The 27,937-nt window shown below is 40.0% G+C and overlaps 1 protein-coding gene and 1 long non-coding RNA gene across 3 annotated transcripts in view; both read left to right on the forward strand.

Moving 5' to 3' along the window:
• The first annotated feature begins 2,338 nt into the window (after nt 1-2,338).
• The window catches only part of ATP2A2 (ATPase sarcoplasmic/endoplasmic reticulum Ca2+ transporting 2), a 57,943-nt gene continuing 32,344 nt past the window's right edge, over nt 2,339-27,937 (forward strand). The window contains exons 1-5 of one of the 2 annotated variants that reach the window (XM_055550867.1): nt 2,339-3,047; nt 3,745-3,762; nt 3,855-3,937; nt 11,510-11,614; nt 15,125-15,263. In XM_055550867.1, the coding sequence (XP_055406842.1) occupies nt 2,930-3,047; nt 3,745-3,762; nt 3,855-3,937; nt 11,510-11,614; nt 15,125-15,263 (463 nt within the window). In that variant the 5' untranslated portion in view covers nt 2,339-2,929. The remainder of the gene's footprint in view (nt 3,048-3,744; nt 3,763-3,854; nt 3,938-11,509; nt 11,615-15,124; nt 15,264-27,937) is intronic. The other variant, XM_055550868.1, reaches the window with a different exon arrangement.
• On the forward strand, nt 15,274-21,197 carry LOC129630340 (uncharacterized). The gene is made up of 2 exons (XR_008703641.1): nt 15,274-17,122; nt 18,209-21,197. It is a non-coding gene; the product is annotated as an uncharacterized LOC129630340 (long non-coding RNA).

Raw genomic sequence — 27,937 nt, forward strand, 5'->3', positions numbered from 1 at the left:
TTGTCAGTCAAGATATCTCTGAGGAGCTAACATGTAAGCTGAGATCTGAAAGATACCATGGAACAAGAAGCTCGAAGATCTGGGGAACAGCATTCAGCACAAAAGCCCTGCTCAGGAGCCTCTCAAGAAGCAGAAGTGCTGACAACTCCAAGCAGAGACCAAGCCGCAGATCCAAAGTCAAATGCTTGAGATAATTTCCAGACTGAGGTTAACAATCCTCTTGCCTTTCTACCCTCACTGGGGTGAGGCAGAATGGGTAAGAAGTGGAGCAGACCTGGTCTGAGAAGGAAAAGAACCCCCAGCCCTCCATTACCACACCCCCACCATGCAGTCACCTGTTCCTCCTGCAAGAGGCTCCATTCCTGTGACCTAACCAGTTTCTACCTTGTTTCTCTTAGTGCACTGCCATACACTAGAATTTTTGTTTGTTTGTTTGGTGTAGGGTTTTGTTGGTCCTTTTCCAAGTATCAATCAAAACTGCATACCAGCCTCCACACCTTGGAAATAAATGACCTGCCTGATTTTTTTCAATCCGGTAATGCACTGTGATTTGCATCTGTTAAAGGACTTTATCTTAGGGCTTCCCTTGTAGCTCAGTAAAGAATCTGCCTGTGGTGCAGGAGACCCAGGTTTGATCCCTGGGTTGGGAAGATCCCCTGGAGAAGGAAATGGCAACCCACTCCAGTATCCTTGCCTGGAAAATCTCATGGACAGAGGAGCCTGGTGGGCTGCAGTCCATCGGGTCGCAAAGAGTCGGCACGACTGAGTGACTAACACTTACTTAGGTCCTGAGGCTGAGCCATCTGGGACAGCTGAGGTGATTTTCGTTCTGCTTTGGCTGGTGTGGACAGTACATCATAGCCAAACACAAAAGCGGACTACATGCTTCATCCTGCCACAGGGTCCCTTAAGAAAATTGCTCTGTGATGCAAATATGTTCACCTTTTGCTCCTGAACTCAATGAGAAGGTCTTTTTCTCTGTTAACAGTCTATTTATTTGGCTGCACCAGGTCTTAGTTGCAGCATTCTGGATCTTCAATTGCAGCGTGGGGGAATCTAGTTCCCTGACCAGGATTGGAATCTGGACTGCCTACATGGGGAGTATGGAGTCTTACTTAGCCACTGGACCATCAAGGAAGTCCCAATAGTCTTAATTTTTTTATATTAGCAAAATTCTCTTTATCTTGATGCTACATAGTTTTTAAAAAAATTTTTTAATTTACTTTTTAAACTAGAATACAGTTGATTTACAATGCTCTGTTAGTTCCAGGTGTACAGTTAAGTAATTCAGTTTTATAGCTTTATTGTCCTTCTTTTCTCATATAGGTTATTTATTGAGTTCCCTGTGCTATACAGTAGGTCTTTGTTGATGTAGGTTTTCTGCAGACCTCTAGAGCAAATATCTGCGGTTTAAGAGCAGATTTTGGATTAAAGTCCCTTTTTTCTGCTACCAACGAAAGTGAGAGTCTAGAAAATAGCCTGATCTTAATGTGCAAGAAACGCACCTTCTAGCACAACTCTCGCTTATTTAAGTTACAGTAGTGTAATCTGTGACTTCTACGTATCAAAAGCTGTGTGGGGTATTAAAGATAAAATAAAACCTTCTTCCTCTCCCCAGAGTGGGATTCCCTCTGAGCACAGAAGGCGCTAGGGTAGGGCTGGTTATTTGCATGCGGTGGAGCTCTCGGCAGGGGGTGTGGGATGCGGTGTTCCCGAAGCGACAGATGAAGAATTTTGGCCGCGTGGGATGTGAACTGCGGAATTCCTCTCCTCCGTTCCTGAGAGGAGCTCTGAAAGATATAAGATTAGGGACGCTGAGCGCGACCCTGGGGGCGGAGGGCGAGGGAGCGAACCAAGGACACCAACCCTAGCACGCTTCCGGAAGCTCTCCGAGGACCGAGTTCGTAGGTTCTTCGGCCTCGCCTTCCCGGTCACCCACCCCCAACCCGAGACCGACTCTGAAGGGCAGGCAGTTCCCTAGGGGCAGCGAATGCAGCAAGCGCACCGTGAGCCCTCCACCCTCCTGGGTTCTACGTCTGCAGGTAGTTGAGCCGGGTAGGAATCGTGATCCTCATGAGCCAAAAAGAGGCCGTGGGCTAGCGCTCCGCCGAAGAGACGGCCGCAGGCTGCAGTGCGCGGGCGCGGCGCGCTCAGGCCTCGATCCGGGTTCCTGGGGGCGGTGCGCGGGAGGGGGCGGGGCTTGCGCGGCCGCGTGGGCGCCAGTCGCGCGGGAGGGAGGGCGCCGGAGGGAGGGGGCGGGGCCGCGCCTCCCGCGCCGCGCTGGGCCCTCTTGGCCAATGAGCGGCGTCCACATGCCGCGGCGGCGGCGAGAGGGGAGGCAGCCGCGGATAAATGCTATTAGAGCAGCCGCCGCGGAGCCGTCCCCGACGCCACCTCCTTCTCCTCCGCCGCAGTTTCCTCAGCTACTGTCGGGGGTGCAGAGCTGAGGGGACTAGGCGAGCGCTCCGCGCACCATCCTGCCGGCTCGCCTTCCTCGCTCCGTTTCGCTCTCAAGGGTCGGCAGAGCACCCCCTCCTCCGGCCCGGGCGGGGGCTGAGAATCACCTCTGGAGAACGGGGAGGGGGCTTCGGGGCCGCGGCCTGCACTCCCGGCGGGCGGTTGAGGGTGAAGGAGGCCCTCCCTTCTGACGAGGGGAGGGAGGGTCAGGACCCCCCCCTCCCCGCCCACCGTCCAGCTGTGCCCGGGGCGGGCACCGGCGAGGGCCGGACAGCGAGAGGGGCGGTTGTCTGGGGGAGGGGGCGCGGGGTGATTCAGCGCCCGACGAGGCGGAAGCGGCCGGAGGAGAAGGAGAGGAAGAGACCTGTCCGCGCCTGGGCGCCCGGGGTGGCACGAGCCCGCGGCCCGAGTGCGAGGCGGAGGCGAAGAGGCCGCGGGGACTGGAGGCGAGGCCGGCCGGGCCCCCGCAGCCATGGAGAACGCGCACACAAAGACGGTGGAGGAAGTGCTGGGCCACTTCGGCGTCAACGAGAGCACCGGCCTGAGCCTGGAGCAGGTCAAGAAGCTCAAGGAGAGATGGGGCTCCAACGGTAGGTGCCCGGCGCCGGGGCTGCAGGGGCCCCGCGCGGCTCGGCGCGGGCCCGAGAGCCAGGAAAGATGGCTGACCGGGCTCCACCTCGTGGGTCTCGGCTCCGCGCCCGCCAAGGGTTGCAGGCGACGGGTTGAGCCGGTGCGCCGGCCCCGCGGGAGAGGGGTTGCAGGCGAGGGGCACCGAGGTCGGGTCTGCGCCTCATCTCGACACCCGCGTGGCTCCAGCCCTTGACCTTCTACCGCACGCAGCTAGCTCGGCGGCTCTTCACCAGCAGCAGCTGGCCCCGGCAGAGGGAGGGATGAGCCTCCTGCATCTGGGTTGAGCCCTGCGAGACATTTTCTCGTCCCTAGCGGGTTTATGAGGCGTCGCTGTAGTTGAGAATGCCTCTGACCGTTCTGCTACCCAAAGTTACACATCTGGCAGAAGTGATGACAGGGCTGAAATGACTCCTTGTTTCAGAAACCCTGCTTAGGTACTGATGAGATTCCACGTTTCAGAGTAGATCAGTACAGCAAGTACTGCATATTTTCTTGGGGTAGCATTTTGGTATGGTTTCTATTAAATACTGTTGAATGTTCGTATATCTAGGTGCATCTTTCAAAGACAGTCATAATTTAGTAATTCTTTTTGTAAAGAGTGCTAATTTTTTTTTTTCTTTTCCTTCTCTTGACACGTTGCCTGATGAATTTCTACAGAGTTACCGGCTGAAGAAGGTAAGTAAGCTTAACATGTTTTTTCTGCCCCCCCCCCCCCCCCATGCTGATCTTAAGATGACATTTACAACAAATATGTTTCTTTCTAACAGGAAAAACCTTGCTGGAACTTGTGATTGAGCAGTTTGAAGACTTACTAGTTAGAATTTTATTGTTGGCAGCATGTATATCTTTTGTAAGTATAAAGAAATTTCTTTTATTTCCCCAAAGTTGAGACTATACCTTAGATGAAAAAGCAGGAAGCAGCTGTCTATTGAGTGAGAACATTTTTTTTGGATATTTAAGTTGCATTTTCGTGTTTCTGGTTTTGGGTTTTTGTGTTTTTTTTTTTAAAATACCCTAGGTATTTGAAAATTATAAATAGAACACGCCATTCCTATACAGAAAATAAATGAATGCCTGACATTTGCAGTCCATTTAGAAATTGTTGCCAAATGTGGCAGGCAGGGTCTTTATAAATTCTTGTGGTTTATCAGTTTTTAATATCAAAAAGTTGCTTATTGGAAGGCTTTTTCTGTTTTGGGTTCTTCCGTTGTGTAAGATCATACTAAGATGATGTTGGGCTCTTTGTAGTCTGTAAATAGAACTTACAAAAGGAATATTCCAGTTGCTCTCCCTTCCTGGTAATGGCAAGGTGACAGTTGTTTCTGACAGTGACAAGAATGATGACGGCAGTGATGGCACCACTGTTGACCAAATTTGGTCACTGACCTTTAGGGTAGTATATTTATCTAAATTGGACCCCCGTCTTGAGTGGCTCCTTGGTTGAGAGAACAAGGTTTAGTACAATTGGTTCTAGATCTTAAAAGAAAAAAAAAACACATTGTTTTTTCATGTTCTGTGTGTGCTTACCCGCTTGAGTCCTGTATGGTTGCTAAGAAACTGGTGAAATGCAAACAGCAGAAGAAAGATGATGGGCATTGAAAAGGATAATTCTAGATTCTTACAGTTTTTTTTCCTGTTCAGCATTAACGTTTTATTGCATTTTTTTTCTCATGAGCAGTGGACCTCCAAGTTTTCCTAAAAATGGTCATGAATAGGACACAGATGTTCTTAATCCTAACAAGAGATGCCTTTTGTTCTTTAAAGTACAGTATTTTATTCTTATAAAAACCAGGATGAGAAATGCAATAACTTTTTTCAGGCTTTGCAAACTTGACGCAACTTCAAGGTTTCTTTTTTGTGTTTGCAAAAGACGCGTGCAAGCCTCAGGGATCTACCTCAGTCTTTATTGACAACCTTACCCCAGAGGGCTATTTTGAGAACTAAATACATGAAGCAGTGAGCATTTGTTTACCTTAAGTGAAGGAAAAAAATTGGCAAGAGGTGAGCTTTTTTGAAATTTCTCAAATTCTGCCATGAGACTGCCATATATCACGCCATGTTAGCCAAGTGATGTGTACCCATTAATAATTAATTCCTCACAAATGTCTTCTGTGGTTTTCATTGAAGAAAATTAAGAGAGTATCATAGCAACTCATGCAGCATCCTGACTTAATCACTCTATATCTTATGTGTGTCGTTTTTTCTTGATTTGTTTAAAGATTCTGTTAGTGGCTGCTGCTTTACCAATTCAAAGAATAGTGCTGTTTGGCTAGTTTCTACATTGTCATGGGACAAAACAACTAATGTGTTTGAGCTAGTATAATGTTTATGTTTAAGCTGGCTACATAATTTTAAAATAATCTCAAGTTTTGCAGTTTTGATACTGGGCTTCAGTGAGGTCATTAGGGGCCTCTTAGAAGTTAATCAGGTGCTGTATACAAGCCAAAGATTAAATTTTTATTGAGATATTTTGTGTGTGTGATTTAAGGCAGTGTTGGAACATCAGTGGCGTTATTTCCAGTAGACAGGCTATTGACTGTTTGAGTTACATAGAATCTCAAGTGACCAGTTTTGAGTGACTTTATACTAATACTTTGCATTATGATGTAGTTTTTACTTTACTTTGTTTTTTTGGCTGTGCCTCAAGTCCTGGGGGAACTTCAGTTCCCCAATCCATCTCGGGTAGTGAAAGTGCCAAATCCTAACCTCCGGACCACCAGGAAATTCCCTCAAATGGGTTTTTAAATACATGCTTTAATTTTGTTGTAAGGTAGGATGTTGACTTTTTATATCTTCATAGGTCTATATTTCTCAGTTGAAGTTTGAGTTACCTTTTAGGTAACCACATGGAGTTATTGCTTAGGAAATGAACTGTGTTACGTTTTTATTTTACGGGCTGCTAAACACAAAAAAGTTTGGGCTTCCCAGGTGGCTCAGTGGTAAAAAGTCCACTTGCCAAGCGGGAGACCCAGGTTTGATCCCTGGATTGGGAAGATCCCCTGAGGAAGGAAATGGCAACCCGCTCTGGTATTCTTGCCTGGAAAATCCTATGGACAGAGGAGCCTGGTACAGTCCATGCGGTTGCAGAGTCGGACATGACTTAGTGACTACAGAAACAGGAAAGTTTAAACGTTTATTGTTTAGGAAGTACTGTAACTTTAATTTGCTTTGATTTGTTTGAAGACATTGCGGATATAAACCTGTTTGATTTTCTTCATGGGGATTGGGACTATTGCTACATTGTACTTGACCTTTTCATTCCACATTTCTTTATCTGTGAAAAGAGCACTGAATCTTTTGTGATAATCAGTTGATTCCTATGAGCTTCCCTGGTGGCTCAGACGGTGAAGAATCTGATTTTGTTGATTCCTGTTCGTTTATCAGGCAAAACAGTAAAAAGTACATGTTCTTTTGGAGAAGCAAGTAGGTTTATAATCAATACATGATGCATTATCAGGTTCTACTCAAGTTAAGAAATACTAGGCTTTAGTGACATATTTCAAATGTCAAATTAAGTAGTAAACTGTTAACCAAAGTTAATATTTTGCTGATGCAAAAAGTAGGGAACAGCATTAATGTTTTACACTTGTGACCTGTAGGGATAAAGTTTTATTAACTTGTCCCTTTGGGTTGGAAGAAGTGAGCTGTGTGTCTCCGTTGCATATGAAGTAACATTAGAAATTCCTTGACATTCAGTACCTTCTTTTCCTTTCACTTTTTCTTTCCATCCCCCTTGCTCACCAACTTTACCCTTCATATAACACATCATGATTGCTTAATTGGACTGCCTGTTCTTTTCTCCCTTCACTGCTTTGTTAGGACTTGAGCATCTTAGGTACATAGCATGAACACTGGGGATACAGCTTGGAAGGAAATACGGTATCCTACGTGGAGCTGACATCCTAGTGGAGACAGATTAAAAAATTAAAAAATTTAATAATCTGTTGGATTGGAGAGAGTGCTGTGGAGAAAAAGTGGGTGAGGAGGGTGGTGGCGGAATAGTGGGCCATGCGGAAAGAGTGTAGTTTTCAAATTGGGAAGTCAGGAGAGGTGTCTAAGGTGATGGTACCTGAGGGAAGTGAGCATGAGGACTATTTGTCTCATCTGTCTGACTCATGTCCTCTGTGGTAACACAATTTGCATAATTTTTTCTATCTTTCACCCCTATTTCCCCATCTTGGCTACTTAGATTGACCCTAAAATGCTAATTAAGCTTTCTTAGACCAAGACACTTCTCAAATTTTGGTTTATATTTGAATAATTTGTCTTTTCCTACTGAAACCTTTGAAGGGACTATTAATTCCTTTTAGAGCCTAGGTTAATGCTTTTGTTAAAAGAAATACCTGGATGAGTTTGTGTTGGTAGCATTTTCAAAATACATGAAATTGATTTACTTTGCTTTTCTCAATAAGATGTATTCAAGAAGTATTTGGTAATGTAGTGATTTTTAATTTTTCCTGTGTTTTAATTATTTTGAAGGATAAAATGGGCAGTTTACTGATTGATTCAAGCAATTTATTTGGAGCCTGTGTTTAAAAGATGGTTTGAAAGGTGAATGTCTGGGGGTTTGGTTTTGTTTTTAAAAAGATTGTATTCTCAAATCTGAAAATATTGAGTGTTTTCACATGAACTTTGGATTGGAAGAGAATATATAGTCTAATTCATACCATTCTTTTTTTTTTTAAATTATTTATTTTGAGTGTATCGTGTTGCTCTTCGGGGGCTCGGGGGTGGGGCGCTTTCTCTGGTTGTGGTGATCCGGGGTTACTCTCTAGTTGCCGTGCAAGGGCTTCTCATTGCAGTTATTTCTCTTGTTGTGGCTCCCAGGCTCTAGAGCACAGACTTAGTTGCTCTGTGGCATGTGGAATCTTCCCGGATCGGGATTCAAACCTGTGTCTCCTGCGTTGGCAGGCCGATTTTTCACCACTGAGCCGCCAGGGAAGCCCCCATACTATTTATAATGGCTGATTTTTCTCTCCCAAGATAGTTGTTGTAACACTTAGCGGTGATACTTTCTTGTGAAGTGTTTCTATTTTTTCTTTCTAAAATTTTTGATATAAATTTTAACTTCATCTAACAAGTATTTGAGTGCTCAAATGCATTGCAGATTTCTAAGGGGACAAGGAAGAATGCAGACCTGGTACATGTTTTAGGACCCTCAGTCCTAGGAATGTGCTTATCTCTCACTTTCTTTTTACAGTCTTGTTAAGAGCTCTGCATATTACTCTGACATGTAGATAATTGAGTCACACAGTACCATGACCTGGTTTATACCAGAACATGTCTTTTTACCTTGGATTAAATTTTGCTTAATTAAATCCTTCTCTCTGACATTTTGGGCTCTACCATCAGAAGTTACTGTTGAGATCAGTCTTATAGATAGCAAAGAGAAGGTACGCGATCCTATCTAAAGTTAACCTCGCTAGGGAATTTCCCTGGCAGTCTAGCACTTTAGGGCTTCCCTCATGGCTCAGACAGTAAAGAATCTGCCTGCAATGCAGGAGATCTGGATTCAAACCCTGGGTAAGGAAAATTTCCTAGAGAAGGGAATGGCAACCCACTGCAGTATTCTTGCCTGGAGAATTCCATGGAAAGAGGAGTCTAACAGGCTACAGTCCATGGGGTCGCAAAGAGTTGGACACGGCTAAGAGACTGAGTGCACACAACACAACCAGTGCTCTCACTGCTAGGGCCTGGTTCCATTCCTGGTCAGGGAACTAAATAAATAAAGTAACCTAGCAAGTGGTTACTTTGAATGGGATTGACAAGTTTGAAAGTTTTGATCTTGTTGGGTCTGGATAATGTAAGCCCCAGAAGTACTTTTACTATATTAATAGTGAAAAGCAGGGAAAGAAGAAACACTGTCTAAAATGATTCTACAGCAGTCTTTCCAATTCCTTTTGACACTGTTGATGAGTTAGTTACCTTCTTGCTCTGTGTTTAGTTTATATACTACTAGGTAGGGACGTGTATGAGATTTGTTTATTTATGCATCTATATGCAATAAATATATGGTTGAGCATCACCTATATACCGGAGACTCTTCTAGGACCCTGCGGATAGAACAGTAAACAAAAGGAAATACAAACAGATAATCCTTGATATTCAACCTGTTCTCAATAAAGATTTTTTAGAAACATTTCCTCTCCCTGCCTCTGTATATTTTGTGTAATTTCTAGTAAACCATAATTATGAACTGACTGTACTATAATGCTAAAAAGACATAACAATGTGTCATCCAGTTTCCCTCTCCTTTTCACTACCCCCTTCCCAAACTCAGGAAGTCTTTCATTTCTCAGCAGCATCTTCCCATTTACATGAGAGATTTTCTTTTCAATTAAACAAAACCATGAAGGACTACACAGTGTGGTTTGAACATGGTTGACTGTATTGATTCTTAGGAGTAAATGAAATATGGTTCATCTTTATTTTCTAGCACTTAATTGTGAGTTATAGTGAGTTATAGCACTTAATTCTTTGGGTTTTTAAAATATTTTTTGAAGTGTTTAGCAAATTGGTAGTTGTCAACGTTAAATAGGTCCAGCACTATCCACATTAAGAGATTTGCCCACTAGTTTCTTATCAGTCAGTAATCACACATTTGACAGAACCAAAGGCCTGTGTTATACATAAACATTTAAAGTCACATAGTGGAAGAAAAGGCTACTGCATAATACAGATGAGGGTTGTTGCATTACTGATGAATACCACTTGTGCAAAGGAACCACACATTTCTTGAAAAGTAGAAGCTGCTTGCTTGCCTGAGTCTTTTTTCCTTTGCTCCAGTGGATGTGGAATATTGCTTTAAGTTTTTTCCTCAGGCCTAGCTGCCAAGAGGGAAATTCATACTCACTTTAACAAGGTGTGAAGCTTATCTTACAGTTGCTAATGCCTCACTGACCTTTTGGAAAGGTCCTTGCTTCTCTTCAAGTTGAGCCATTTTTCTCCCCCAAGAGCTAATTAAGTTTCTTATTTCTGATATGCTCTCCTTGGCAAATGTTTGAAAGGCTAGTATCAAAGCAGCTGTGATCTTCCATCTATCAAAATTTTTAACTTCCTAGAGAAGTTTTCATTCTGGCATTAGGCCTGGCCTTAACACCAGGAATGCCCTGTCGAAAGCTTGCAGCAACAATTTCTATTCATTCTGGTGTTTTTGCCTGCTCTGGTTCATCTTTCAGGACTTTATCCTTCTGTCTCCTGGATTTTTTTCCTGCTCAAACTGCTGTTTCTTTTGTTGGTGCCATGGTGGTGAGAATACCTGCCTAACAAATTGATATTTGTTATTAATTCATTGTTGCCCTCTTTTAAACTTGGAAAATTCATGTTGGATCTTGCCTTAATCATCTTTCTGCTTGTTTGCTGTTCCTGTCAAAGCTCATCTTATGGTGTTCACTAGGTACAAACTTAGTCACTGGCTTCATTATTGCCATAAATCATATCTGACAATATTCAATGTATCAAAAACAGTGCTTTCTTTGTTTACTGAATAGATCTTTTAAAGAAAAGATTTCATTGTGGAATATGCAAACATTTTAAGTAGTGTTAAAAGGCAAAGGCAAATCTTACCTCCCAGATTGAATCATGAGATGTGTTTAACATCCTTTTGGGTTGGCAGTTTTCCACAAAAATTTGTTGTTAAAAATTTAACCATTTAGATGCCTCTTTTACTTTTTATTTATCATTGTGTTGGATTCTCTTATTACAGATGCTCAATTATGAAGTACAATGTGGCTCTCTTTTAACTTTTAAATCTGAGAGTTATGGTTGGGTGAGCTAGAGGTTAATTCTTTGCTCATTTTTCTTGGGACAGTGTTCTGTGGCCACTTGTGATGTTTTTGGGCTTAGATAGTCTCTGAAATGTTGTGTTATACTAGATGTCATATGGAGGTTAACCTTTAGAATACATTCCTGATCTCAGAACAGCCTTGCAGTGATGACCTTCAGTAACACCACTAAAAATATGTGGGACATTAGCAGTTTATATACACTAATATTAAAGTCAGTGGTTAAATTACTTTTACTATGCATTTGTGCCACATAGGTATTATCTCATATGAGTATTAACCAAATTAACAAAGTCTGATGATTGCCTTTTAAATTTAGGAATTTATTTTATTTCTTCTGAAAAATATACATAGGAAATGGATGGGATTTAGTTCTCCAAGGTATTTTTTTGAATTTTAAACCAATTACTACATGAAAAATAAATTAGCTCTTAAATTGTTAAGAAATTTATAGTTTTGAGTGTTAAGAGTTAGTGAGAACAAGATATGAGCTTGTCATTTATGTCATTACATTTTGCTACCTTTTGTTTCTAAGGATGATAAGAAAAGATTTTATGTATCATAATAATTTCTTTAGTGCCAGCCACTTTTGTGGTATGAACACATTACAGTTCTAATAAATGTCATTTCTCTTTTAGGTTTTGGCTTGGTTTGAAGAAGGTGAAGAAACAATTACAGCTTTTGTAGAACCCTTTGTAATTTTACTTATATTAATAGCCAATGCAATTGTGGGGGTATGGCAGGTAAGCAATAATTCCTGCAGTGCTTATTTTGGTAATTTACCTAAGATATTTAAACTGTTAGTCTTTCTATTATCTGTTTTTTCTGGTGTGTTGACTAAAAATAGCTGTGGAACTGCTTGTGTTTTTTATTTATTAATTTATTTAATGGCAAAATTTTAGACCTCATGCATATATACTCTGCTATTAAAATTGCTCATGCTCTGTGGTAGCATGGAATCAAGAACAGTGGTTAAAGGAGCTACTTAAGGAAAACCAGAAAATTTGAGAACCAGTATGTCTGTTTATATTTTCTAGTTGCTTCCTATGAAAGACTTCATAAAACCAGTGTCATATTTATTATCCTTGGATTTGTGTGTGTGTGGATTTAGCCGTAAAAGTTATTTGAATCCTAAAAATTTCACGTTCAGAGCATATTCCTGGCTGTTTTCCCTTAATTGTCCCGTGCCCAGGCCTTATTCCCAGAATGGAAGATAATTTTCTTACAGAAACATCATGGGATCACACTTTTGTTGCACGTCTGCATTATTCGTCTCCTGCAAATAGCTAGTTTAAGAATTTTAACTTTTCTAGGACTGTGGGTCTGTTTGATTTTTGTTTTTTATATAGTTTAACAGACTCAGACTAATATTTCACAGTCATCTTTTGAATATTAATCTTTTAGATTTTTGACGGATATAGTCACCTCTTTGAGGACTGAAATAGAGTGCATCTGTCGTTCTTAAAAGTGCAAATATCTACACATACTTAGTCCTGTTGAAATTGTAAACTTATTAGTAAACATGAAGGCCTTTGGGTAATGAGCTCATTTATCATTTAGAAAGATGCCTCCTTAGAAGAAATGTGCCATATTCCTCTTGATTTTTTAAAAAAATTGCTTGTAGTTAAGTAGATATGATACTTCTGTGCATAATTTAGGCAAAAGAAACAATACACCGCATTAGACTGTCCTTAAGTTAATAGTGCATGTTTTTAAATGTACACCATCTACATAGTAGGTGTGAAAGTTGATCAGTTGTGACCGACTCTTTGAGACCCTATACAGTCATGGAATTCACCGGATCATAATACTGGAGTGGGTAGCCGTTCCCTTCTCCAGGAGATCTTCCCAACCCAGGGGTCAAACCCAGGTCTCTCACATTGCAGGCAATTCTTTACTAGCTGAGCCACCAGGGACGCCTAAGAATACTGTAGTGCATAGTCTATCCCTTCTCCAGCGGATCTTCCTGACCCAGGAATCGAATCAGGGTCTCCTGCCTTGCGGGTGGATTCTTTACCAGCTGAGCTACAAGAGTGATTTTATAAGACAGGTACTATTTGACAGATGTGACACTGAAGTTCAGAGGGATTGACTTATCAAAGGCCATATAGGTAGTACATACATAGAGTATCTGAGATTTATATCCAGGGCCGGACTGGATAGAAGTAAAATAAAATCTTATAGCATTTTTTAAAGGACTTTTATGTATGTTTTAAATTAAAAGAGTAACATTGTTACCTCTTAATCCTACTTACATAATATACAGAAGAGTATGTGCCAGTACTGTAGTGTTGTTGCTTTCTGAAAGTAAGGGGAGTTGTAGTGTAAGGTAGTATTTGGGAGGGGTCGGGCGTGTATTTCTGATTAGTGTCATCAAGGACAGCTGACAAGCAATTGGGGGAGCTATAGAGAAGTGGAGTTTCTGGGTGGAGGCTGGGGAGAATATTCCAGAGAGGGAATGGCATGAGCAGAGAAGTACAGAGTGTGTTTGAGGAATGACATTTAGACCTGTTTGAGTGGAGTAGGTAGGAGTTAAAACTTTTAGAACAAAGGAGACCTCAGACGGTCTTCTTAAGTTTTTGTTTGTAGTAAGTTAGGTATATTTGTCTTTCCCCAAGCTGACTTGATTTTTGATGTAATCTGAATCCATGGTCATTTGCTTCCCTTTTCCACCCTCTGTACTATATAAATATTCCTTTTGATAGTTTGGGTTGGTGGGCGGCAGGGGAGGCTCTTTAAGTGATTTTAATTGGCATCTTCATCCTTGGGGTCTGAGATAGTTTATCTTTTAAGTTTATGCTTCTAATTTAAATGTGCCTTTGCTGATTTTTAATAGAAGCAAAATATAGTGCTCCTGGACATCTTAACCTTGATCAGTCCAGTTAAACTTTACCTGACATGACCTTGAGGAAGGAGGAAAAAGTAAAACTGCCGTAATTCATACATTCATGGGGGGAAATCCTGAGGAAAAAGTGATTTCAAATTTGACTAATTGAATAGCAGCAGTGCTCAGAATTTATTTTTTCTGCAATATCAGTAATGTTTGAACTTAGCCTTAAGTAGATATGATAGGGATTTAAATTATGTTTGTCATGAACTTCCCAAATTTAAGGTTTCTTATACTTTTTCAGGGATGCATATGTAAAAAGTGAGACACGCATGCCAATAGCTTTGTTTTCTGTCATCTGAATTCTCTTTTAAGCAGGTTTGGGGACTTAATTTTTACCACAAGGTGAAAAATGAGATTACATGGTATTGAGTGTAAATTTTATCTAAGTAAAAGTTAAATTGAAAATGTTTAGTTTAGAGGGCAAAGATGTGAAAGAAGTGAAAGAAATTTTTCCTTTGTCCATTGAATTGAGTAACCTCATTTGGGCACTTGCTTTGTAGATTGCTTATTTTCTAAGAGAATAAAAGGCAAATTTGGCATATAAACTTCTGCCTCCCCTTAAAGGCACTTTGCCTTAGCATTTTTTCAGCATGACTCATTTTAATTGTACATCTTTCATCTTGAAATTAGGGAAGAAAAATTGTGTGTGACTAAGTCTTGACATGTTCATATATAATATTATGGTGAATATGGTTTGTGACTGGCAGTGCTTCCAGCCATTTATTGGTCTCTGCCACTGGAGAGAGATTTAGAATTTGTGAGGAGACGTAAAACTTGGTTTTCTTAATTCATCACTCAAAGCATTTACTATGTGCCAAAGCACAACCTAAGCATTTTACAGATAGCTTGTAAATTCTCAAACCCGTTGAGAGTGGGTGGGTACCGTTAGTGTCCTGGTTTTGTAGGCAGTAAACCTTGTCGGTCATGTCACTTACCAACAGTCAACATAGCTTTTGAGTGGAAAAGCCTGGGATGAGCCTGGGCAGTCCAGACCCAGACCATCAGCTTTCATGGGAGACAAGATTGATTTAATGGTGTGAGTGTGTGAGGTTAAAGGTGAGGGCCATGTTGCATGGTGTGCTTAGGGACAGCAGGTTCTAATAATTGCTCTTCTCCGTTGATTTTATCCTTACTCTTAGGGTGCTTTAGTTTTTTCATTTTTAATATAAAATCAAAAGATCCTAGTGTTTATTATCTTAAGATGTGAATCATTTACTATAAATGTTATTAATGTGTGTCTCTTGTGGGTTTTTTTTTTTTTTTTTAATTTTAGGTTAGAACGCTAAAATTTGATTCCTAGGGCTAGAAACATTTAGCCGTGGCAGGCTGTGTTTACTAATTTCTTTTGTTTTCTTTTTTACAGGAAAGAAATGCTGAAAATGCAATCGAAGCCCTTAAGGAATATGAGCCTGAAATGGGCAAAGTGTATCGACAAGATAGGAAGAGTGTACAGCGGATTAAAGCTAAAGACATAGTTCCTGGTGATATTGTAGAAATTGCTGGTGAGTTGAATTGGTCATTTTTTATTTTAAGGTTGTATATTTGAATGCAGTCCTTTCCTCAGGGTTCATACTTAGAGGCTTTAGAAGTTAGGCTCACGTGTATCGATTAGATTAACAGATTTTTAGTGCTATCCAAACAAATTACGGTTTTTTTGTAAAATTTCAAAGTGTTTTAGGACCTCCCTTCATGTTGAGAAGATTTTTCTGTTTTTAAAAAAACAAAGGTGAATTACTGTGCTTATTATTTTCAGTACATTTTAGAAATCTAGTGCTAGTGAGATGAACTTAATCTTGATTTGACAGTTGTAGTGAGCAGTTTGTTAGAATACTAGTTAATGAGTACATGGTTTTTCCTGTTTTGGTTCTTGGCACAAATAATAAGTCAGACTTGAAACGATCAAACCAAATTGATGGTTAAGGGTAATTTCATGACTTTAAAAGCTCTACTTAAAAATATTTTGACATAACACTGAGCCAGGGATGTTAGCCAGAGATCCGAGTTTGGGCTTTTAAAGAGTGAATCCTCTGCCATGCCAGAGCTCTTCACAGATCTCAGAGGTCCTCCTTGCTGTAGGTCAGTGCCAAGTTTTCAGACAGCCCAGAATGCCCCTGGAGCCAGTCAGAACAGCTAATCTTTTTGCAGGCGAATCATTACATTGGGTTCTTCAAATCATTGTGGTTTTTCACACCCTTCTGAGCTCAGCATACTTGTTTTCTTTTTGTGAATGGTCTTATAGTAACACTTTCACATTGACTTGTGGGGAAAGTGTACTTGTCTCTATTGTCTTACCCACTCTAGTGAGAATTCAGAGTGCTGCATTTCTTAGCTTGTGTTCTGCCGTTTTGACCTTTGAAAGTAAATTTCCAGGACTTCCAGTGGTTAGGACTCCACACTCTCAATACAGGGGATGGGGAACTAAGATCCTGCATGCTGCTTGCTCTGGCTAACAACAAAAACCTGTTACCTTGTCATAGGTCTTCCAGAAAAAGAATAGTGTTGTCTGTCTACCCACACGTTGATCACTTGGGACAGCAAAGTTTGTGTAAATGACCTAACACTTGCTAGGTTATTAATGTTAACAGAAGTACAACTCTGAATGAAATATTTTGGCCAGTGGGTTTTTTAAAACTTATTTTTGACATAATTTCAGACTTAAAAGTTGCAAGACTAGTCTGAGTTCCCATTTAGCTTTTACCCAGATTCTGAAAATGTTTGTTATCACGATAACTTGCATTATCACCTTTCAGTCTATATACATTCACACACTTGCTGAATTGAGAGTAAATCGAGAAATGATGCCTCTTTGCTCCTAAATACTTAGTATTTATTTTATAAATCTGTAGACCTTAGTCAGATTTAACCATTTGTCACTATGGATTTTACAGCAAAAACACGAGTTAGAGGGGGCTTCTGGTGCTGATGTAGGAATTAGGGCACAGTGGGAAGGCTGGAGATAGGCAGGAGCTAATGAGAGCAAGTGCTATCGAGGGCTGTAGCATTAAGAATAATGAGGAAAGGATTTTGAATTTATGAGTAGCAGTTTTTAAGCAGGGATGCACATCAGAATTATCTGGGGACACTAACCGTTTTTACCAGGTCTCAACCCAAAATATTAATTCGGAATCTCTCTTGGGCATGGAATTACAGTCATACATAGTTTGAAAAGTGAGCCTCAGATTTAGGTGCTAAGCAACAGGTTTTGATAACTGGATAGGTTTGGGGGTGGGTGGGAGTAGGGTGTGCAATCAAAGATACTGACAGGATATCAGGTTTAGGTGACTGGGATGTGATGGTGCCTCGTACCTGAGGAAGGAAACGCTGGAGGAAGATAGTCGTCTTTCCACAATTATGTCATCTGGTTGGGTGTACTTACGGAGAAGGCAATGGCACCCCACTCCAGTACTCTTGCCTGGAAAATCCCATGGATGGAGGAGCCTGGTGGGCTGCAGTCCATGGGGTCGCTAAGAGTCGGGCACGACTGAGTGACTTCATTTTCACTTTTCACTTTCATGCATTGGAGAAGGAAATGGCAACCCACTCCAGTGTTCTTGCCTGGAGAATCCCAGGGATGGGGGAGCCTGGTGGGCTGCCGTCTATGGGGTCGCGCAGAGTCGGACACGACTGAAGTGACTTAGCAGGTGTACTTAAAGGTCCGCTAAGTATTGCACAAGATTCTGTTTGACTTTGTGTATTTTCCAGTTCTCCAGCTTAGTCTGGGAATACACTTTCAGCCTCTCAAACTAAGATATTATAAGAGTTTTTATCCTGGATAGACTATTTCAGTGTGTTCAATATATTTGAAAACTTAGAGAAATTACCCCCAAAGCATTTATCCTTGGTTTGCATCAGTAGATGGCAGTGGTTTACAGCATCAGATAACACCATGATCCTCAAGGCATCATCTTCCCTTTTGAAGAAATAAACTAAGACCAGCTTCTCTTCAATGGAAGTGGGTTTTTTGCAAATTATTTTTTTATTGAAGGATAATTGCTTTACAGAATTTTGTTGTTTTCTGTCAAACCTCAACATGAATCGGCCATGGCTATACATATGTCCCCTCCCTTTTGAACCTCCCTCCCGTCTCCCTCCCCATCCCACCCCTCTAGGTTGATACAGAGTCCCTGTTTGCGTTTCCTGAGCCATACAGCAAATTCCCATTGGCTGCCTATTTTACATATGGTAATGTCAGTCTCCTTGTTACTCTTTCTGTACATCTAACCCTCTCCTCCCCTCCCCACGTCCTTATAGACTTTACGTCTGTTCTGTTTCGATTCTTTTTCTCTGAATTTGGGGTCTCACCGATCTTTACCATCTGAGTAAGTCACTCTAACCACAGAGTTAACTGAGAGAAACTTGGAAATCGTTTTAATTCTTTCCTCTCTTATTCTAAGACCAGTTGATTCTGTCTCCAAAACACGCCCACATTTACTGTTTTTTTCCTCAGTCACACCGTCACCTCACACTGACATCATCAGTTCAGTCGCTCAGTCGTGTCCGACTCTTTGCGACCCCATGAGCTGCAGCACGCCAGGCCTCCCTGTCCATCACGAACTCCCGGAGTCCACCCAAACCCATGTCCATCGAGTCGGTGATGCCATCCAACCACCTCATCCTCTGTCGTTCCCTTCTCCTCCCGCCTTCAGTCTTTCCCAGCATCAGGGTCTTTTCAAATGAGTCAGCTCTTCGCATCAGGTGGCCGAAGTATTGGAGTTTCAGCTTCAACATCAGACCTTCCAGTGAACACCCAGGACTGATCTCCTTTAGGATGGACTGGTTGGATCTCCTTGCTGTCCAAGGGACTCTTAAGAGTCTTCTCCAACACCACAGTTCAAAAGCATTTTGAAAAGCAAATTCTTCAGCGCTCAGCTTTCTTTATAGTCCAGCTCTCACATCCATACATGAACACTGGAAAAACCATAGCCTTGACTAGACTGGCATCATATCATCATTGTGTCATGTCCTAACTAGGCTCTGGCTTCCTTTATTGTCTTCTTGCAGTTTGTTCTCTACGCAGAAGCTAGACTTCCCTAAAGGTTATATTAATTCACTTGCTACAACCTTTCAGTGGCTTCTCTCGTATCAGAAATACAATTTTTCTTTAACCCTGAACGACCTTGCATTGTATAGCTCCTACTTCTGTGATTTTGTCTTACGCCACTCACTGTGCTCTAGTCATACAGGACTTGTTAGTTTTCACAACCACCAAGCTTACCTGGCCTTTTTTGGATAGTTAAGCAAATTTTATATAATTTATTGATTTTCCCAATGCACATATCTCACAGTGGCAAAACTTTGGTTAGAACCTGTGTCTAACTGACTTTCACCACTGTGAAATTCCATTCCCTATAATGTAGCATTTTCTATGTTGCATTTGATTGTTTAGGAAGGACAGATGACTTACCCACAGTGTGTGTGTGACATAGGAGTAGTCCCTTTCTTGTTTATATTGTGGTAAAATGTACATATTATGAAGTTTACCATTTTAACCATTTTTAAGTATACAGTTCTGTGGCATTAGGTATATTCACCTTGTGCTCCTGTCACTACTATTCATCTCCAGAACTTTTCCATCATCCCAAACTGAAAACTAACAGTGATTTCTCTTTACCTCCCTTCTCTAGGTCCTGGCAACCACTGCCTTTCTTTTAATATTAAAAAAAAAAAATTTTTTTTTAAGATGAGTTTGAATCCTTCATCTTAGGTGAATATACTTATTACTAATAGAATTGCTCTAAGCAGCATACATACTTAAACCCAGTTCTGCTTTCACTTATTTCTAATTCCTATGTGAGGAGTCTTAACAGGTCTTGAGAGTTAGCACTTTTTTCCTCCACTACTTCCCCCACTGTATACTAATTGCTAAAAACATACACAGTGCTGGGATGTTGGGCTCTTGTATACTACCCTTTCTTGAATTTTGACCATTCCAAAGGATGCTGAACAGAGGTGATCACAAGTTTTAGACAGATAATGAACATTTTATTAAACACTATTGTCATACTACTAGGCAACATGCACTTCCAGGGCGGAACTGTCACACCGATCATTGTAATCTTGCTGAGCATGTAAAAAGCTCTCCATAATAAATAAAACCTGAAGTCTGAAGTATGGAGTAGGTTTAGCAATGTATATCAGCTTTTTGTGCAGCTTCTGTGCAGAACAGATAATTTGACGTCTCTGTGCATGAGTTCAGTAATAGCGGAGCTTAAAGTGTGTGCCAGACACAGTGATACATTTCCTAGTGTTTGCTTTTTGATCGTCAGCCACCCTATGGGTGTGTGTACTGTTAGTCACATTTTGAAACTCACAGTTGAAACTGAGTCTTTGTGGTTTATTGCTTCTGTCTTCAGCTACGGTTAACTTACTAGAGAATATACAGTATATTCAGTAAATGTATACGTATTTCACACAATTTGTTGGTGGTCCAATTCATAATTTTTTAAAAACAGCTTTATTGAGATACAATTCACATGCCAAAACATTTCACTCCTTTAAAGTGTAATTAAGTGGGTTTTGAATTAAGTGTAATTAAGTGTACAGTCTTTATCACTATCTAATTTCAGAACATCTTCCCCCCCAAAAGAAATCCTGTACTCATTAGCAGTCACTTCCTCTGCCTGCCTTTCCCCAGTCCCTGGCAACCACAGTTTACTTTGCTTTTAGGGATTTGCTTATTCTGGATATTGCATATAAATGGAATCATACAACAAATGCCCCTTTGAGACTGATTTCTTTCACTTAGTATTGTTGCCAGGCGTCCTTTATGTTGTGGCATAAATCGTATACTTCGCTTGTGTGTATAATACTGTATTCTTCATGGCTCAGTATTACTCCATTGTTCAGGTGCGCCACATGTTGTATATTCATTCATCAGCTCACAGATATTTGGGCTGTTTTCCCCTTTCTGGCAATTATGAATAATGCTAGGGTGAATATTTGAGTGCAGTTTTTGTGTGAACATACGCTTTCTCTCTCTTAGATATGTACTTGGACAGGAAATTGTTGGGGATAAGAGGGACTTGTTTAACATTTTGAGGAATTTCCCAACCATTGTCCAAAGTGATTGCCTCATATTACATTCCACCAGCAATGAATGTAGGTTCCAATTTCTCTGCATCCTCATCAACACTTGCCTTTTAAAATTTTAGCCATTAAGTATTATCTCACTGTGGTTTTAATTTGTACTTCCCTAATTTTGTAACGATATTGAGCATCTTTTCATGTCTTTATGTTCTAATACATTAGTATGTCATATTTAAGAAATGTCTAAATCCATTGCCTATTTTAATTGGGTTGTCTTTATAATGTTGAGTTGTAAGAGTTCTTTATATGTGCTGGTCTATGAGATAAATTGCAAAATTTTTCCCATTCTGTAGGTTTCTTTTTTACTTGATGGTGTTATTTGTAGCATAAAAGTTTTTAATTTGATAAGAGTCCCGTTTGTCTTTTTTTATTTCATTGCTTATGCTTTTGGTGTCATACCAAAGAAGCTGTTCTGTGATCTGATGTCCCCAAAATTTTGTGTGTGGTGTGAAGTAGGGGTCCAGTTTCATTTTTTTGCATTTGGATACCCAGTTGTGTCAGCACCATTTATTGAACGGAGAAGGCAGTGGCACCCCACTCCAGTACTCTTGCCTGGAAAATCCCATGGATGGAGGAGTCTGGAAGGCTGCAGTCCATGGGGTCGCTGAGGGTCGGACATGACTGAGCGACTTCCCTTTCACTTTTCACTTTCATGCATTGGAGAAGGAAATGGCAGCCCACTCCAGTGTTCTTGCCTGGTGACTCCCAGGGATGGGGGAGCCTGGTGGGCTGCCGTCTATGGCGTCGCACAGAGTCGGACACGACTGAAGCGACTTAGCAGTAGCAGCATTTATTGAAAAGACTTCGTTGAATTGTCCTGGCACCCTTGTCAAAAATTAACTGACTTCATTTCCTACTACAAATTGACTATCATTCAATTGATATGTGTGTCTAGCCTCCTGCCAGTACCACATCATCTTGATTACTGTAGCTTTGTAGTAAGTTATGAAATCGTTAAAATTTGAGTCTCCTGGCTTTGTTGTTTTTCTAGATTTTATTTTGTTTATTCAGAGTCCCTTGCATTTCCATATGAATTTTAAGTTTAACTTGTTAATTTCTGCCCCAAAAGCCTGCCTAGATCTGGTCATAATTATGTTGACTCTGTAGCTCAATTTGGGAAATATAGCCATCACAGCAATATTAAATCTCCTGATGCTTGACCAAGAGTGTATCTTTGTTTATTTAGATCTCATTTCTTTTAACACTCTGTTTCCAGTGTACAAGTCTTATACTATTTTTGTTATGTTTATTCCTAAGTATTTTTTGTTTTCTTGGGAGCTATTTGTAATTGGAATTGATTTTTTAATTTCAATTTCAGATTGTTCTTTTCTAGTGTATAGAAATACAGTTGATTTTTGTGTACTGATTTACAACCGGTACACGGCCTTGCAATCTTGGTGGACTCGTACTCTAATAGTTTTCCATGGGTTCCTTAAGATTTTTCTCTCTGTAAGACCATGTCATCTGAAAACAAATAATTTTTCTAGCCTGGGTGCCTTTTCTTTTTCTTGTCTAATTGCCCTGGCTGGATTCTTCAGTAGAATGTTAAAAAGAAGAGGCCAGAGTAAACATCCTTGTCTTGTTCCTGATCCTAGGGGAATAGTATTCAGTCTTTAACCATGAAGTATGGTGTTAGCTTTGAGTTCCATAGATCCCCTTTACCATGTCAAGGAAGGCTGAATCACAGTTTTAATTTTAATTTGTCAATATACTCTTGTTTGGTCTGTTCTGGTGACTTTTCATGGTTTTTAAATATTTAGATCCAAATTAGAAATGGTAGTTAGATTACTAGAACCAGTGGGTCGCTGAACCGGGAAAGATGTAACCTAAGGCATTTAAATTGATTTAGATGGAACATTTTGGAAAAATATTTTGTGACTGCTTGACCTGGGCCAGATAAATAGCTATTTATTTTATTCAAACTTACTAAGACTATATAAAAGTTGAGGCATTTTAACTTCTACTTTAAGGATTAGTAATCTAGTTGACCCTGTGATTTGACATTTAGCCCAATAATTCAGTTCTGTGAAACTGTAGAAATGAATTTCAATTCTAAACATAGATCTAAATTATTTCTTGTCAAAGTCTTACTCTGTACATGGCCTGAAGGGATAAATGGCGTAAATTGTGCTCTTAGACATGGTAACTTTTATACTGTTATTTAAATTACGAAATTGACTGTGAAGGTTCTTTCTGATGAATTGAAAAACTGGAGAATATTGTTAACTGTTTTGAAGATCAAAGCGAGTATTTGCAGAAATTAAGAGACCTTTTTGTAGTCATTGTTTGGATGTAAGAATCATCTGACTTGAGATGATAAACTTCTTTTTGCTAACTTCTGGAAGATATATGGTAGAATGGTTCTGCTGTACTTTCTAAAGTCTAGTCTGGGTGGCTTTTTTTGAGGGGGAGATGGAGGGAGCTAAGGAAATTGTATTTTTGATGTTGCTATGCCAGCTAATAACGTTTCCAAGAAGACACTGTGTAAGCATGCACAGCAAATCCTTATGTATACTTCTAAGTATCTAGACTACAGGGACCAAATAGAATAGATCTGGCAGATAAACATGTGGTTACCCATGTGTTCATCTTCTGAAACTACAGTAACTTTGTATTATTATAATGTCAGGAAAATATTTCTCTGGAAAAATGGAAACCAGAAGTAGTAAAATATGGATATAATTTATAAGAAATGAACATCAGTGTTTCAGTTTTCTGTATTATTTGCTAATACCAAGGTGAATCAAACTTTCAAAGTCATGAAAGTCTTTAACTTCAGAATTTGGGGGGCGTTCAGCATTTGCATGGGAGGGGTGTAATTGACTTCTTAAGGCAACTGTTTTCAAAATTGTTTGAAACAAACTTCTTGTATCTTGGTAACCCAGAGTTGATGAATAGCACAAGGACATAAATATCCTCAGATGACTTCTGTCCTGTAGTATACTCTGGAGTAAATCATATTTTAAGATTATGTAAGTGTTAGAAATGACACAGTCTCAACGTAAAACTGTATTTGCTTTACTTAGCTTCTGGAGAAATTGATTTTATATTTCCTAAACTGAAGGATAAATATTCAGCAGTCGTGCCAGCAATTTTAGGACTTACTAAAAAAGAATAATTCTTAAACTTGGTAACTATTTAAGGAAGAGAAGTTTCACTTTGATAATCAACTTGCAGTAATGAGATTTAGTAACACGTATGAAGTGGCATTTCCAAGCAGTTGAGGAAAAAGAAAGACAAAGTTGTAAAATAGATAGATGACTGATTCATGTCAGAACCTGTATTATTATCCTAATTCCACACGACACTGGACAGAGTAAGTTAACCTAACCTCTACAGAATCTAGTAATTGAAGTAGACTCTTAGGAGCTTTCTGGCTCAAGAGATGTATGATTCAGATAACATAGCCTTGTCGTTTCTTTACCTAGGGCTGTGAGCCTTTTTTCTTTTGCTTTTGAAAAAAAAAAAAATTGGAGCAGCCTGAATGAATAGTCAGCAAACATTTAATTCATACCTGTTGAGCTCCCTAACACAAATATCAGAAAGTTAATTCTGTGCTGTAGAGCAGAAGGCTTGGCAGACTTTTTTAACAGAGCTACCTTAGAAATATTTTGGGTTTTGTGGCCCCAAACAGTCTCTGTAGGGGAAAAAAATATTTTTTTTTAACAAGAGTTTAAAAAATGTAAAAATCATCCTTGGCTTAAGGGCTGTTTTTAAAAGAAAAACAGGCCTTTAAGTTTGTCCAGCTGCTTAGAGCTGCTTCTCTAACTTCATGTGCAAGAAAGATTTTGTTAAAGTGTAGATTTTGAGTACTTAGGTCTGGAATGGGCCTCATTGTTCTCCATTTCTACCAAGTTCCCTGGTGAACTATACACTTAGAGAAGCAAAACTCTACAGCAGTAGTTCTTAATCATGTCTAGAACACAGTTCCTTTAAAAATTAATGAAATCTAGACTCTTCCCAAATACACACGTGCAGAAATCTTGTATGCAATTTCAGGGGATTCTTTTGTCCTTCTCCCCAGAATTCCACCCCAAGATTCTAGGTATTGGTTTTAAAAAATGAAGTTACAAGCGTATACCTAGTTTTATTGTGCTGTACAGATATTGCATTTTTTTAACAAATATTTCAGGTTTTCATTATTATAATTGTTATGATCAGTGATCTTTGGTTACAATTGCAAAAAGATTGACCCACTGAGGACTCAAGTGATTAGCTTTTTTTTGTTTAAGCAATAAAATCTCATAAAATTAATGTATGTACATTGTTTTTTACATAATGCTATTGCATACTAATAGACTATAGTACAGTATAAACATATCTTTGTATCACTCAGTTTATTGCTGTATTTGCTTTTGCTCTCTTTTTTAATATCTATTTGGCTGCGTCAGGTCCAAGTTGTGGCACACAGGATCTTCTGTTGCGGCCCACGGGCTTCACTCTAATTGTGGCACGTGGCTCTGTAGTTCTGGTGCGGGCTTAGCTGCCCCATGGCATGTGGGATCTTAGTTCCCTGACCAAGAATCTAACCTACATCCCTTGGTTTGGAAGGTGGGTTCTCAGTCAGGGTAGTTTCTGCTTTTGCTTTTGTGGTGGCGTTGAACCCAAAATATCTCTCAAGGTATGGCTGTATACCATATCATCCAGCATTACCACTTCTAGGGTATATATTCAAAGGAAATGAAATCAGTCTCCCTAAGAGATCTGCACCCCTGCATTCATTCATTACAGCACTGTTTACCTAAGTATCCATCAGTGGATAAATGAACAGAGAAAATGTGTCTACACACACACACACACACACACACACACACACACACACACTGAGACATTGAATATTATTGAGACATAAAAATGAAGGAAGTCCTTCTGTTCGCAGCAACATGGATCACCTTAAGTGAAAGAAGTCAGAGAAAGGCAAATGCCATGTAATCTCACTTACATGTAAATCTTTAAAAAAGGAAACTCACTCTCACACACATGCAAAGCAAACTTAGAAACTCAATGTTGGTGGTTTCTGGCACGGGGGTACAGGAATTAGGTGAAGGTGGTCAAAAGGTATGAAGTCCAGTTGTGAGACAAATGTGTTCAGGGAGTATAATGTACAGCATGGTGACTGTAGGTAACAGAGTTATAGTCTATACTGGAAAGTTGCTGAGAGTATATCTCAAGTTTTCATCATAAGGAAACAGTTGTAACTATGAGGTTGATGGATATTAACTGATTGTAGTCATTTCATATAGTATATATATATAAATGTTTTGTACCCTAAACACAGTGTTACAGGTTGGTTTTTATCTCAACAAAATGGGAAAAGTCATTACAGTTAAATTGTAAAATATTGTCTGCTTAAGCAGTCTGCATGGTGTTGTTGGAATATTGTTAAACAGTTTTCACCTGTTCCTAAAATGATAAACATCGCTCAGAGATGTAGAAGCAAAACTACGTGACCAAATAAGGATTGTTGTCTTTTGTCTTTTCCCCATACGGAGTTGTTTCACAGTGAGAAGGATGAGAGAACAGAACTAGTTAGAGATGCAGATCTGAGTCATCTGTAACCAAAAAACAGTAGAAATCATTATTTTAGTTTTTCCTGTAAGGAATATCTCTGTTTTATAGAGCTATAAGTTCTTAATCTTAACTTGCATATAAGCAGAACAACAGTCTAAAACAGAAATCAGTGTGGATGCTCTTAGAAGCAGAGGGTTTTGAGACCTAGAGCAATAATTTATTCATCGCTGTGAGAACAGCTAAGACACTAAGAACCATGAGTTCTGAGGAACTCAGAAAGGTATTCCCAGTCATCAGATCATGAAGGACCAGTTGGTCTTGAAGCCTGACCTGAATTTCACAGGGCTGGCATTTCCTCATTTCCTGTAATCACCTCCTCCCCTCTCCCTGTGACTCAGTGGTAGTTACAGTACAGTAAGTGCCAGTCTTTCCAACCCTTATTATTGTGATTAAGATTTGGGGAAAATTAGAAGAAACCACATAGTGTAGGGAACACATTTCCTAAGTGTGACACAAAACTACCAACATCACTAAATTTGACTGTATAAAAATATAAAATAACTTATTTTGAAGATGATAAAATCATTTTAAGAGATAAAGTGTTTCGTGTTAGCTGCTGCTGCTAAGTCACTTCAGTCGTGTCTGACTCTGTGTGACCCTATGGACAGCAGCCCACCAGGCTCCTCTGTCCACAAGATTCTCTAGGCAAGAATACTGGAGTGGGTTGCCATTTCCTTCTCCTGCTTGGTGTTAGCAGTAGTCAGAATACAAGATTGAGAGTATGGGGAAATGGCAAGAAAATTAATTTGGTGGAAGTATACATTTGTAGGAAAACTCTGTTTTCTGTGAATCTTTTCTCCAGAAGTAATTGAAGTGTACAAAAGGAAAATTAGAAACATGTAGATGGCTGTGAAAATAGTGACTGACTAATCACAGGATGGCTGTGAAATACCTGTGATGTTAAGCAAGTTACATGCCTCATTTTCCTTATCTGTAAACAGGGAATGAAGATAATCATAGAATTCATAAAACTCTTATAGCAGTGCTTAGTATAGAATAAGCATTCTCCAAAGTTGCACTTTAGAGATGATTGCTGTAGGTATTACTATGTAGCCATTAAAAAAGAATGAAACAGGTAAGTACATACCAATGTTAAAGGTTTGTAATTTTTATTTTAATGAAATTTTAGTAAGTTATCTATAGAGAAAGGTGTTTGGTAAATAGAGTTAACAGATAAATAGATGTTTGGACAAGGGAAGTGAGGGATGGGTTTTCATCTTGTAAAGAGCATGCTTTACTGTTGTAATAAAGAGAAATGCATGTTGGTATCCCAGATCCTGTGTACTCTAACCTTGAGTAACCTTGCTGTGGGCTGCCTCCACAGCATCTAAGGAACCAGTTAGCTTCCACCTCTAGCAGCTAAAAACTTCCCTGCCTAGGAACAGCTGTGCTACTTTTTCATTGGCAATTATGTATTATGCCAGTTTTATTATAAAATGTTCCTTATAAGGGGGAGAAGGCAATGGCAACCCACTCCAGTACTCTTGCCTGGAAAATCCCATGGGTGGAGGAGCCCGGT

This window comes from Bubalus kerabau, chromosome 16 (genome assembly GCF_029407905.1).
Source record: "Bubalus kerabau isolate K-KA32 ecotype Philippines breed swamp buffalo chromosome 16, PCC_UOA_SB_1v2, whole genome shotgun sequence".
Taxonomy (NCBI): Eukaryota; Metazoa; Chordata; class Mammalia; order Artiodactyla; family Bovidae; genus Bubalus; species Bubalus kerabau.